At 41.6% G+C, this 13,768-nt stretch overlaps 2 protein-coding genes across 7 annotated transcripts in view; both read right to left on the bottom strand.

Annotated features, from left to right (window-relative positions):
* Positions 1-191: 191 nt before the first annotated feature.
* Positions 192-4,084, bottom strand: LOC139338981 (kelch-like protein 40a). The gene is made up of 6 exons (XM_070974366.1): positions 2,960-4,084; positions 2,678-2,838; positions 2,135-2,242; positions 1,294-1,479; positions 934-1,083; positions 192-375 (listed from the first exon to the last, which is right to left on the bottom strand). Exons 1-6 carry the CDS (start codon positions 4,082-4,084, stop codon positions 264-266), a joined length of 1,842 nt encoding a protein of 613 aa, XP_070830467.1. The 3' UTR covers positions 192-263.
* Positions 4,085-6,005: 1,921 nt separating this feature from the next.
* Positions 6,006-13,768, bottom strand: part of hhatla (hedgehog acyltransferase like, a) — an 8,976-nt gene continuing 1,213 nt past the window's right edge. Inside the window, exons 2-13 of one of the 6 annotated variants that reach the window (XM_070973352.1) lie at positions 12,956-13,083; positions 11,504-11,571; positions 11,260-11,373; positions 10,692-10,712; positions 10,289-10,483; positions 9,333-9,542; positions 8,640-8,811; positions 8,295-8,439; positions 8,148-8,183; positions 7,841-8,042; positions 7,588-7,729; positions 6,006-7,239 (exon numbers count right to left, since the gene is read on the bottom strand). In XM_070973352.1, coding sequence (XP_070829453.1) covers positions 7,097-7,239; positions 7,588-7,729; positions 7,841-8,042; positions 8,148-8,183; positions 8,295-8,439; positions 8,640-8,811; positions 9,333-9,542; positions 10,289-10,483; positions 10,692-10,712; positions 11,260-11,373; positions 11,504-11,571; positions 12,956-13,061 — 1,554 coding nt within the window. In that variant the 5' untranslated portion in view covers positions 13,062-13,083 and the 3' untranslated portion in view covers positions 6,006-7,096. Of the gene's footprint in view, positions 7,240-7,587; positions 7,730-7,840; positions 8,043-8,147; positions 8,184-8,294; positions 8,440-8,639; positions 8,812-9,332; positions 9,543-10,288; positions 10,484-10,691; positions 10,713-11,259; positions 11,375-11,503; positions 11,572-12,955; positions 13,084-13,768 lie in introns of those variants that run through there. The other 5 variants (XM_070973354.1, XM_070973353.1, XM_070973355.1 and 2 more) reach the window with 5 other exon arrangements.

Here is a 13,768-nt window from a genome sequence, read left to right as displayed (position 1 = left end):
TACAAATCAACACTTTAGCTTTTTATAAAATACATTTGACTCATGTTGTTCAGCGGCCTTCACTTAGATTTAGCATGTATCTGTCTCCCCCTGCTGTAAAACATTGGATAAAACAATTTGATTTCATAAAACTTTTTCATCTTCGGACACCAAATTCAATTGTCTCTGCTCTAAACCAATTTTGGGCCGATGTCCATAAGGAGTACACTCATTTACTTCAATGTTAACGTTACATCATTGACCTCATGGCACTGATTGGTCAGTTATAACTTGGTGAGACGCAGAGTGTTGAGACGCACTTTAAGAATAGTGGATCCCTCTGCATAGCTAATCTCTCGCAAAATCCCATTCCAGCACTTCTCTGATTCGTCATATCTGTAAGAAACAGAAATGTGTTAGTGTTTGGTGCTGTTATAGCAACCATCAATTAGTCCGTCTCCGCATACTTGTCAATAATTCAAATAATCTGTGGCTCTCAGTCTAGTCCCATTCTTTCCCACTAAAGACGTAAAACTTAAAGAACGAGTCATAAAAAATTGTTTTATTTTCTAGAACAACTCTGTGATTTTCTAAAACAGATGGGCACTGTAGTTACTGTAATAGTGCATTTGGGGGGTCTATTTTCAGCTGTGGTTTGATACAGATTTGGTGCATGAGTGAGAATGAAAGGAACTTCCTCTGTGGTGCTCCGTGGCACAGAGCAATAAGCCATATCAACCTCTGGCCAACATTCGTTAGTATGAAATAATTGTTGGTTTTGGTCTTACTTTGCTGACAATTATAAAAACAGAGACTATCACGAGACTTGTCCTTCATGGTTATTAATTAAACGTGTGCTTTTCCTGCTGTCAGGAACTCTTAATCTGACTTCGGCATCAGAAACACACTATAATGACTCATCACACATATTGATCAAATGAAGGGGGCTCTCACCTCCAGATGTCCGTCATCTCTGTTGGGACAGGCTCCTCACTGGTTTCACTGGGCATCATGGCGAAGCCCCCCACAGCGTACAGGAAACCTCCCATTGAGAGCAGACTGAGAGAGCTGCGCTCCTGTGGGAACTCTGTGAACTCAGACCACCTGGAGCAAAACAGGGCAATAACCCACACATAGTGAAGTGATGACGGTGTTCAATAAGATGCTATGTGACTGTATAATACCCACAGCAGCACAATGAGTGCTATTTTATGACCTGATGACGCTCAATGAGTCATTTGACTACTGTGGACAGATGCTTTACCTCATAACGATGAGATAAAGTGGCCCATATATAAAAAATTGTTGTCTCACTTGTTGGTGGCAATGTCATAGACCTCCACAGAGCTGGTAAGGCCTTTGTCTGTGACCCCTGTCACCACAAAGATCTGGTCTTTGTGGACGGTGATTCCAAACAGTGAACGGGCCGTCTTCAGAGGAGCCAGGTCCTTCCACTCAAACTTAGTTGGGTTGTAGACACAGACTCTTCTCATGCATTTCCTGCAACACAATTGCAGTTTACTCATCACAGGGATTCATCCTGTAAACACAGTTGTATAAAGTTTGAGGTCGTATAATGATGCCAGAAAGGTTGGTTTGGACTTGACACTTGAAATCTTTTACCAGAAAGCATTACAAACTGGAAGAGTGGAGTTTAAAAGAAGGGAGCATTTAGCAGGGAGGGTCTACTAAAAAGATGCTTTTGAGTTGCATTCTGGGAAGTGTTGCCAGATCCAGTGTTTTAGAGCTTGACTCATTCCAGAGAGTAAAAGTTAGGATATATCTGCCTCTGCTGCTTTTATATTTTTAACCATTGCCTTTTAAATCTGTATCATATGAGGAGCACAAGTAAACTGCTGGAGTACCCCTTTAAATACTGTTGGTTTGGTTGGTTTAGTCCTTGAGTGTCAAAGTCTCTGTGATATCCAAAATAATTCATGCTATTACAAAATGAGTAATAGAAAAAATAATTATAAATCATGATACTTTCAGGTTTTGGTTGATAATCTGATGATCATAAACTGCATATTTTACACTGTTATAGGTACAGATGGAGGAATGTCAAATAATAGACTCACGCTGTGGAAATAGAATCATGAGGTGTAATTGAATGGTAAAATATCATACAGGTAATAGACTGGTGGAGTCTACTTACTTGCTTTCAGACTTTCCCCCGATGACATACACAAGGCCTTTGTGTGATACGGTTCCATGGCCATAGACTTCATAAGGCAGAGGGTCAGACTCTCCCCATTTGAAAGACCTGTGTCCACAAAAAGAGGGTGTATCATCATGAAATGACCCTATACATAGTAAAGGTGAATCTGCAGACTCGTGCACCAATAATTCTCAGAAAAGAAACAATGGAAATGCTCATGATTCAAGAAGCCCAAGAAAAATGCCCTGTCGCAGAGCTGAAAATGGGGCTGTTTCATAATATGACAGGACATTGATGAAATACTTCTGTCCTGGGGGTTTGAGATCACTTGTTATATCTATGGGAATATATGTAATGACTTTAATGTGACTGTGAGAGGGATGGTTTTACTTTATTGTATTGAAAGTTTTGATTAATGAACAACATATATATTTCCAGAAAAGTCCTCGCTTGCAATAACTGAGTGTTTTCACTGAGAAAGATAGACCAAGGAAACTGACATTAATTAAGTTTCATATCAAATTTAGCATCCACACTTACTGTCTGTCATAGATCATGACTGAGTCTAGGGCGTGCTCCCCTTCCTTCAGTTCCTTTCCCCCAACAACAAAGATGGAGTTTTCAGCTTCAGTCAGGCCAAACAGACAGCGAGGGTTGGGTTGTGAGGGCATCCCTAGCCATTCTGAACTCACTGGGTCAAACTGAGGATAAAAACAACAAGAATTCAGCAGGGTGTAAATGCCGGTTTAAAGCATTCTTTGTGTTTCACAGGAAGAGAAATCAAGCAAAAAGTGACTCTTTTTCAAAGTCTTCAAACACCACCTGTAGGAAGTACGAGGTGAATGGTTCATCTTTGTCCTCCTCATTGTAGAGAATTCCTCCAACAACAAACACCTGGTTCTGACTGGTCGCCAGGCTGCAGTGGTTCTTGGGAATTTCTGTCGACTCTGAGACCACAAAGCATTCATTTGCTATGGGGTCATAGGCCACAGTCCCTGTGTCACTGATCATGAGTATTAGTTCCATCTCAAACATCCCAAAGCGTGGGTTATTGTTGAGTATGCCTGGCAGGTACCCTTCCTCTTCATCCTCTTCCTCCTCCTCATCTCCTTCACCCCCCTTTGCCTCATCTCTGCTGGGCTTCCTGGGCTTTGGGAGACGCCCTTTGTGAGCATCCTTGACAAGTTCCAGGTCCTTCTTGATCTCCTGGCTGAACCGGAGGTAGTTGTGCCGCTCTACTTTCTCTTTGAAGTAATCCAAAGGTATGAGCCTGAAACGGACACAGTGCAACAGCTCTGGCAGGTCCTTAAGGCGATTTGTCTCGTCATGTTTCACCCAGTCCATCAGGGACTCAAAGACCAACTCCTCCCGCTCGACATTGAGGGCATCTGAGGTTATGATGATGGCCAGCTCGCTTGGGCCCAGCTGCAGGAAGTCCGGGTCCCTGATAACAACCTGGTAGCGTTCACAGATGAACTCTCTAGCAGTGAGAGCAAGCCTGGGACAATCCAGCAGCAGTCCTAGCCTAAAGATTGCCAAGCAGTTTCCCAGCACCATCTTCTCTCTGAGGTAGGACACACATACAGAGAAGATGGAGGGGATCTGGTACATGTTAGCAACCATGAAGATATCCTGGACGTTCTGCTCCGTCAGACTAATGTCAGATGTGTATAGATAGCGCAGGATCATACCCATAACACCTGGCTCCACATCTTTGAGGACAATCTCACGCTTCTTGCTTTCTTCCAGGTCAGACAGGAACATGGCTTTGAAAAAGGGGCTGCTGGCTGCCAAGACCAAGCGGTGGCAGGGAAACTCCTTGTCCTGAATTTTGAGGACGCAATCCACAAACTTTTCAGTCTCCAAGAGGTCACACAGCCCGTCCTGAAGCAGAGTCTGTTGGTACATCCGAGGCTGCTCCACCGGGTCTATAGTCAGGGCAGCCATTTTGTTCGGTCTCCTTGTTCTGGTTAGGTTGCGTGGGCACCCTGCTTACTCCCCACAACAGAGCAGGACTGTCAGCGCTCAAGGGGCTGCTCAGATTGCTGTGGATAGTCTCAGCTGGTTGGTTGGCTGGTCGTTGCAGCTGTCTGTGGCAGTCAGTCCCTGTGTAAGTTAGAGGTATTTATAGTCAGGACCCTCACAAAGCTGAAGAATCCATTTTAGTGGACAGGGAAGAGGACCTATCCCCTGCAGTACCACACAGACCCCCACAAACAGCTGAATGACTAATCTCAGGGGGCGGCAGAATGTTAAATCCAGCAGAACAACTCACCAGGCAGCCAGGTGGGCTCTTATTACTTTGATCTTTAAACTCACCTTTTCCATACTTGTTTTTGTCTCTGTAATCCAATATTGACTTGTGAGGGTGAAAACATTGGCTACAATGTCACTGAGCCATATTCTATTTCATGTATGTATCAGTGGAGGCACAGGGCAGGGCTGTATATATTGTATACAGGCAACACTAGTTCCTGGAACACTAGTATGTTACATAAAAAGCTCTCCTGACACCAGAAATGAGCACAATCTCATGTTTTAGAAAACATCCACCACACACGGGTGCAACACTTAAATGTACTGTTTATTTACAGCGTCTCCAGGAATCTTCCTCAGATTACAAACACAGCATGTTTCAATATACTACAGCATTTGATGCAGGTGCTGCTAGCTGTTATATGAACAGGTGATATACCCTTATATCCCCTTATTGTTCCTTCCATTTAAATCACCAGAGGGTCTGTCTTACATTTATTAAAAACATAAAAATGTATGAAAATGACAGTTAAAACACATCACATTGATTCTATAATTATTTAAATATGAAACACCAGGTCCATACGAAATGGTTCACAATGAAATTAATTATCTCTCAAATAACAATTCAAATTGTTCTCATCATTCATTACGTATGCAATTCATGAAAATTCTCATTCATGCATACACACATTATATATGTGTAATATCTGTCATCACTTTTATATCCAATCCAATTTTAGTCCATGCAGAGATACATTCACAGTAATAAACAGCACTGGCACCTGTTAAATGAAAATGATGATTGAAATAAAGGCCAGCTCTGGAGGGGAAACAGAATTTAGGGAAGATTAAGATTTATTTATTTATTTATTTTAAGGGATTTAATGGAATGTTTGCTCCGTGGTTACTTAAAGGTTTACTAAAAGGATATGACAAGGCCAATGACATGAACAACAAGATTGGTATCAGCTGAGGAGATGTCCCCTGTGGCCAAAGTCAATGTAAAGGCTATTTTGAGGCTAATGGTTACTAAAAAAAAGTTTGTGATACCAAGTGAAATGAATCATAGTGACCGACTCATAGTCGGAAAAGCACAGGTGTTATAATAATGACTCTGTTCTATTCAAGTGTCTCATTAAGTCATGCAGTGTGACAGTGAGCCAGCATGGACTATACCAGGACCCTGAAACTGAAGCAGCTAAATGGAACTCAGCCATTATTGAATTTATTATTTACACCTCCTGTGCTTTTCCTACTATGATGTCTCATGTAAAAGAAGTACTGTACTGTACTACACTACAGTGGTGGGACAAGGAACGAAGGAGATATAACTCAAGTTGAGACAACACACACACACACACACACACACACACACACACACACACACACACACACACACACACACACACACACACACACACACACACACACACAATCCTGGGAAAAGATCATTCATAATGTAATCATGCATGTGTTAATTACACTGATCCGCTTTGGTCAAACTGGGCCATCTTGTGGTGATATAAGGCGATGTCTCACTATCATACAAACAAAATCCAACACAGCCACATTTAACTCATCAAGGTGTTTCCATTGATTCAAACAGAGTAAAATGATTTAAATGTTTTAATGCAGACCTTGCTCTTCCATCCAAGCAAACAACAATACATCTGTTTGAACTCCTCCCCATGCCACAACAAAACAAACTCAAAGCCATTACTTGTGTCATTTCTTGATGGAACAAAACTTTATTTCAAGTCAAACATTTGAAATGACCACCTCTGAATAAAAACCCAACGGTGAGAGAGAGCATGACAATCTGCATAAACTCTCAGTGCCTGCTAACAGGAGACACACAGCAGGTTGTGGTGACAGGCAGGATAAGAGTGACCCATATTCCCTGCTGGGCCTGTTGCCTGAGGGCCTGGATCATGTGAAAGATGGTGGAGGGAAGATAGGCCCAAACATCACACCTACAGTAATCTCCTATAGGCGATATAGTGGTGGAGTAAAGCTGTCGTTCTCTGGAACTACATTCAATTTCAGAGATGTAATACATTCTCAATAAACATTAAAATAGCAGCTGCAAGCTATGTGGAGGACTCCCACAGCACCCTTTGATTATTGTCCTTATAGCACGTTCATTACACCCTAATTTCAAGTTTTTAATCTTTTCAGTATGGTTAAACATCATGATGATAAGGCGTCCAAGGCAAAATTGTGACCCTATCTGACTGAAAATAATCATAATGATGATGACTTTAAAAAAAGATGAAAAAAAAGGCAGAATTATTAAATCTGAGAAAAAAGGGAACACAGGAGACAACCCCACAGAGCAAAGTAGCTGTTCCTTTACAATACTTCATGTCCTTATATATACTATTAGTTAGAGCATCATAAAATATTTGGCAGGCCTTTCATTTGCTGAACAATCTTTTATACAAATACAAAATGCACCATCAGTGGGTTTGTGTCAAAGGATGTGGCGATTATCTACAGCAAGTGCACTTGAGGATATTTCACAGTTCAAAACATTGCCTCGCTTCTGACAAACACAAGCAAAAAGACAGGCTTGTGAGCAATATACAGTAGGTGCTGACTGGCTGTTACAGTCTGGTTCGGTGCAGTTCGCAAGTCCGAGGATGGAACAATGTGAAGGAGCTGTTGACCGTGAAGTCTGTGAAACTCATTTCTGTCCATTTATTCTGGTTTTTCTTTGCCACCATCCGCTGGCTTCACTGGTTCCGGATCGTCCAGCAGGGCTTGTTGTCTCTCCCTCTCTTTCACCAGCTGCACGCCACAGTAGGTCACGAGTAACACTGAGAGGGTGGACAGAGGAAAACCTGGAAGAAAACACAGAGAGAGAGATGGAAGGAGGAAATGAAGAGGGGGAAAGGAAAAGAGATAAGAAGAGAAATGACTTAAGAGGAATGTAGCTGTCATTGTGCTGTGCCGTGCATAGATGTTTGACTGGGATAGTCTTCAAAAAAAAACCCAATCTTCTCTGTTGTTAAGCTTCTTTTATTTGATATGAAAGAAAGCAACAAAGACGATGTTAAGTAATGTGCTATTTGGAGGATGACGCCTCTTGAGATTCTGTTGCTTTTGATGTCTGTCTGTGTTGTTTTCACTTTTACTAGAGCTGGCAGAAAAGCCTCACTTTTACATAAGATACCCTTGTTATTCCCCACCTTTGAAAATCAGTCGTCTTCCCACCAGTTTGGCAAACTCCAAACTGTTCAGAGAAAGAATGTTGTAGAGGACAATGGCCCAGAAGTTGGCAGCATTGAACACACCCCGAATCCTGCGTGACATGGCTTCACCCATTGCACTCTAGATACAGTAGACACAGGTACATTAAGAGAAATGGCACAAAAATGACACATAGCATACTTCCTATATTGACTTTGTGCTGAGTTGAAAAAGAAAGATTTTGTTTCTCACCTCTATGGTGGAAAATGGTGGAATGGAGAAGAACTTGGCCACCCACAGCTCAAAGTTGAGGCCAAAGCAGTTGAAAAAGGACCAGATATAAACCAGCTCACACGGACCCAGCCACAATGTGGTGATAGCAAAGGTGCAGATGGTTGCCAGGAGCTCCTTGAAGATTTTATTGTGATCCCCACCAATATAGTCGTAAACATACCTGCAGAATTACAACTCAGTTTCATCTTGATGAACAATGAAAATCATCCTCTCTATACTGAAGATTCTGACATGGTAACCCGTCATTTTAAACTCAGACACTCACCTGCACAGCCAGTCGTTGATGCCCCTGTCAAAGTGCCTAAAGAAAGACAAATTGACCATGTAAACATGTTTACATCATTTCAGGGTTCAGCAATGATCAGCAAAGACACTGCCCAGTGATCACACAACTGTAGTAAGTCACACGTACGTCTCAGCGAAGACGTAGAGCATGGTGATACATTTGGGCGGCTGAGGAGGGTCCAGGTGGTCCAGTGTAGACACAGTGTTGATGACACCAAACATCATGGCTGCTTTGACCCAGTCATACACAAGGTTGGAGTAAGCCAGACCAGCTGCAAAGGCAAACACGGAAACAGAGCAAGTTTCCTACAGGCACACTGACAGCAGCTGTTGAGAAACATTAAAATATCAACTTCTACTACAGTGGTAGATTTTCATGCTTGATGAAGAGCACAATCCCTTCGAATAGTCAGTTGGATTGGACATGAGCCAATTCACATGAACACAGTGTGGAAACATGTATCAAACTCACCCAGACACCAGTCAGAGAGCTTGGTGACCAGCTTCATGTCACTGGGGATTGTCAAGATGTAGAGGTAGTGGAAGAAAACGTCCACCACCAGAATGATTCCCAGATGCAACAAGGCCTTTGTGGTGATGTTCCACATTTCTCTTTCCTTGCGAGTCAGCTGGCTGTTGTTGGCCTGTGGAATTAAAAACAGTTTTGTGAACAAGCCATCATTGTTTTGTAAAATTATAAGACCATCCCAGCAGATTGTGCACATTAGTTGGAGAGATATGTCCAGTAATTGACACATTCAAAGGTTATTCTTAAGGTGTAACTACTGATAGTGGCACTTATATCTTCAACCGGGTTGGGCCTAATGATTACATTAAACATTACACATACAGTAGATTAAAATACAACATTAGAATCTGAGCATATAACTCAATTAGAGCTATGTGGGAGAATCATTTCCATTGTCGTTTTCATAGGCCTAAAATCTCTGCCTCCTGTCTCTACCCATGACATTAAATTGAGTTATATAAACACATTTCAATATGTGTGGGTGTTACATGAACCTTGAGGAGCCTTTGAGTACAATGTGCATGAGTGATGGCTTAATAACTGCTGTCACATTTCTGATGGCTGCTCACTTTCTGCTTCCACTCACTTTTCCTCCACAGTCCAGCTACCACTTTCAGCTGAATCTTAAATCCTCACCTGGACATGATACCTGTCGAAAGTCATGATGGGTCCAAAGAAGAAGAAGGGGAGGTAGAAGTTGTATTTCAGCAGGTCAGAGAATGTGTAGTTGCCTTCCTTCTTCTCACAATTCTCTAAAGCAAAGCTCATGCAGCGCATGATGCTGAAGCCACAACCTCCATAGAACAGGATGTCTTGCAGGTCAAAAGAGCCAGTCACCAAGGATTCCTGAAGGAGGAGTCAGAGTTAGTCTGAGCCTCAAACAGCATCATTTTGCATATGGACTACCCATTATTTGGGTTTATTATTGCACACTGAAACAGGCATTTTAGAACAATACCCCTGAGAACATACTATTGTTATTATTACATTAAAAGTAGTAGAAATAGGAACATGTCTAATACTACATTACATTCAATTATACTACTTAAATCACAATATAATAATACTATATTATTATATTTGATCTCTTAAATATATTTCAGAGTAATGGGACTGTATTATTTTGTGCAGTTTGTATATTATACATACTGCACACATACATTTACCCTCATGACAACCATCAAAGTCTTTTCGTAACAACTCCACGCTCTTTTAATGCATTTGTTGACCACAAGTTAATGGTTATAAAAGGACCTCCATATTTTTACAATTTAGATTTTATCAGAAAGTACTGATAGATGTGCTGTTTGACCTTACTGCACAGCCCTTTCCACCTTATTGCATTGTCCTTTTCACCGTTGTTCCTGTAGCCTTCAGCTCATTGAAAATACAGAAAAATTAAATGACATCACTTCACTTCTCAAATATTTCCACTGGCTACCTCTTCATTACAAATGGACTTCAAGCTCCTTCTCCTGGTCTGTAAAGATCACAGGACCATTAGGCAGACATCCTCCTCAACTTCCCACAGCCCATCCGATATCAGGCAGTAGAGCATTAAGTGTTTATGCACCAAAGAACCACCCACTCACCTGCCAGGAGTTATAGGGCTCCAGCTTGATGGAAGCCAGTGTGGCCAGGCCGGCCGCAAAGGACATCCACTTGCTCTTGACCAGGGCCACGCTGTACAGTATGATGCAGTGAGACAGAACCAGAGCCATGAAGGTCCAGCCCATTGTGACCAGGACTGCCAAACCACCATACACACCAAAGATCAAGGATCTGTGCTGTGGGTAAAGAGGAGCCAGCGTCAGGGTGATGTGATAACAGGATTTTTATACTAGTCATAATTCAATGGATCACACAAGTGGTGTTAGTATAATAACAGGGATGTATCGACAATGATGGATCTACTTTAGGATGAAAAGATGAAATGGGGGCTTTAAATGAAACACATGGCAAATGTTATAAAATTCACAAGTTTATTAATGTTACCTTACATCCATCTATACCAATCTTCATTGCAAGCATGAAACAAGACAGAAAACATGTTTAAAACATATTGAACTGTTTTAAATATGTCAATATATTCACAGGAAAGATTCACCGGTACTCTCAACAGACAGTGTAACAGAACACAACTCATGCATCAAGTCAATAATGTGTTAGACCTTGGGGTACAAATACCCAGTATGACAAATTACTTTTGCTCAGTCGAATAGGAAAGAATACCACTGCGCTGAATTGAAGTGAATTGAATTACTTGTACAGCCCAAAGCCTTACTGTTCACATCAGCACAATGTGGCTTTGCATTTAATGTGTTTATACCACATATCAAATAAAAACTCATGTATGGGGCAAAGCTTTGTCTTCATTCACAAGTGCAAACACCTACACACAGACACACACACACACACACACACAAACAGACACACGCACACACACGTATGTGCAAATACACAATACATAGATACATAAGCACACAATAAGAGACATGCCATTATACCTGCAACCATTTAGATTACAGTGCTAGCTCACGGACATTCACACACATGCACGCACCTTTGGAGCTAGCAGGGTGAATATCTTGGCAAAGATAACGTGACCAGTGAGAGCAAAAAGGATATGATTGCGGAATGTAGAGAACCACATCATCCATTCAAAGTCCGCAACATCCTGTGGGGAAAAAAGGTGCATTAATAACGCATGATAAGCACTCTCTTTTGACATCTTGCATCAGCAAATACAATCATAGAGCACAATGGAATATATAACCAGATCATTTTACTGTATATGAGCAACTTACCATTTTCCTGCCAAAGTAATGCCATCCTGGTTTCACACTTTCTTTGAAGGCCTTCCTGTTTACATTCTCTGAATAAAGAAGAAAACATATAGGTATATTCAACAAACAAAATGTCAGAAAAGGTGCATTGGCAATAGTGTTTAATCAATAATGTAATCAATTTGAATTTATGGTAATATATGGTAATGCTTCTACGCTGCGGAGTGTGTAGGCAGCTTTATTTCTTGGGTCTTTGTGAACTAAAATAATCATTCTGAGAAAAAGGCCCTGTAGGAGGAGAAATTTGAGCAGCTTTGTTGTAATTGTTGGATTATTCACAGTGAATTTAAGGTGTGAGAGCACATTCAGTACATTTGATAAACAGCAGATATTACATAATGTACTCATTGCAAAGCTTTTCTATTTTTGAGGCTAACATCTACACTCATACAGTCATAATCTGGTTGGAGGAGATTAGTTCATGGCATAACCTGAACAAAACTCAAAGACAGAAATGACAAAAAAAAAGTGTGATAATAGTCCGAATCGTGGCCGTGATGTAGAAACATTCAGTGTGCAGCAGCAAATGCGATTGGCAGGCGTCCCCACAGTAGGTCTTACAAGCTTTGCCTGATTACACTAATGGCCATGAAAAAGGATAGCAAAATGTGAGGGTCAGTCAGGGAAAGCCTCTTACTTCTGGGAACACAGCCAGGCTTCTATTACAGTGTTACTGTAGCATGCAGACCTGAGCAGCATAAATGCCCACAAATAGAGCTGCCAAAAATGACCATTTGAAGAGTCAGAGAGAAAGTGCTAAAGAAGGAGAATCAGGACAAAATGATGCCTGACAAGACTGGAGCAGAGCAGACAGTACCACTCACCAGATGACACTGAGTCCATTCAGATGAGTGAGAGAAGGGGACATTTTCAGCATTTTACTGTCTGAAAACATGCATACGTTTGGCAGCGTTTGAAGATCAAATGCTTGAGATTGGGTGGCTCAGTGTAACTGAGTCTTAGCCTGAAATATCTCCATTAGGAAAATAATTGCAAAGCTAATTGGAGCATCTTTAAATTGCCTTCATATTAATAGGAACATGCAGGAATTCCTTATGGGACGGGGGTCTCTTCTAATCTGCTAAATGAACTCTGTTCTATGCAGTTTTAAATAGAGCAGTATTATAGGTGGATGTGTTGGGGTTTTTTTTTTTTTTTTGAAGTAGATGCTGATACACTCTTATTGTTGGCTGGTAAGGGATGTTTCAGTGAGATGTATTTGGATTGGAAGTGTTGATTTGTGGTGTTTTTTTTAAACTCATAAAGTTGGTGCCGCTCTGGAGCAGAAAAAAGCATCCATTTGCTCTGACTGGATTTCAGTGGACTTAAATAAACTCCAGCGTTGTGTTATTGATCCTCTCTGAATTACACTGACAGTATGTACTTTGGACATCTCTTGATAAGTGCACTCACCACTCGAAGCTTCAAATATCCAACTGCCTGCCCATATCAAGGCCCCGCCGAGTACAGCTGTGTAGAGATACAGCTCATATCTGGGGAGGGCAGCCTTGATCCCCATGGTGAATCTGCACGCTGGAAGCCTAACAGGTTGAGAAGCAATCAGCCACATAATATTAGAGCTGTCTGAAGGCAAACAGTGTGAGTGTGAATAAAAAAGAGACGCATTTGAAACCAGCAATGGATGATTGGGAAAAACCAGCCAGTGGTTTGAGGATTAAGGTCTATTGAACCAGTGTTTTTTTGCAGGGTGATGTTCAGATGTCACCTATAGTCAGATCTGAACAACATCTTAATGCCTCTACTAAAATATGCATACATATAGAGACACATTATGGTGGTTAAAGCAATATACCCTGTGCCAACACCGATCAGCACATGTTCTCCATGCCAGATACAGACCAAGGTGTTTTAAAGAGGTGGCATTTTACTAATAAGCCTTTAGGATCGACAGGGCAGTGACTTAAATAGGACTGAAGAGCTCTGGCTCCTCGGAATCAGCATCGTCAGCTGCGCAACCCTACCTCTCCTTCCTATTATAGCCCTTGCAGTTGGTCTGCTGTGCAGCAGGGCAGCTGCAGTGCTATGTGATCTGAGAGGCGCTGGGGACTCACTTCACAGAATATTTAGCACTGACTGGAATGACCAAGAATGGTGCATTGAATTAAGAAAACAGATAGACAGGTAGTTTTGAGTGGAGAATAACGCACTTGTACCTGACTGCGTGTGTGTGTGCTACAGGCTCGTGTCACGCACTTTGAGCTGAAG

The sequence above is a fragment of the Chaetodon trifascialis genome, chromosome 11 (genome assembly GCF_039877785.1).
Source record: "Chaetodon trifascialis isolate fChaTrf1 chromosome 11, fChaTrf1.hap1, whole genome shotgun sequence".
NCBI lineage: Eukaryota > Metazoa > Chordata > Actinopteri > Chaetodontiformes > Chaetodontidae > Chaetodon > Chaetodon trifascialis.
This window is presented reverse-complemented; position numbering and strand designations above follow the sequence as displayed.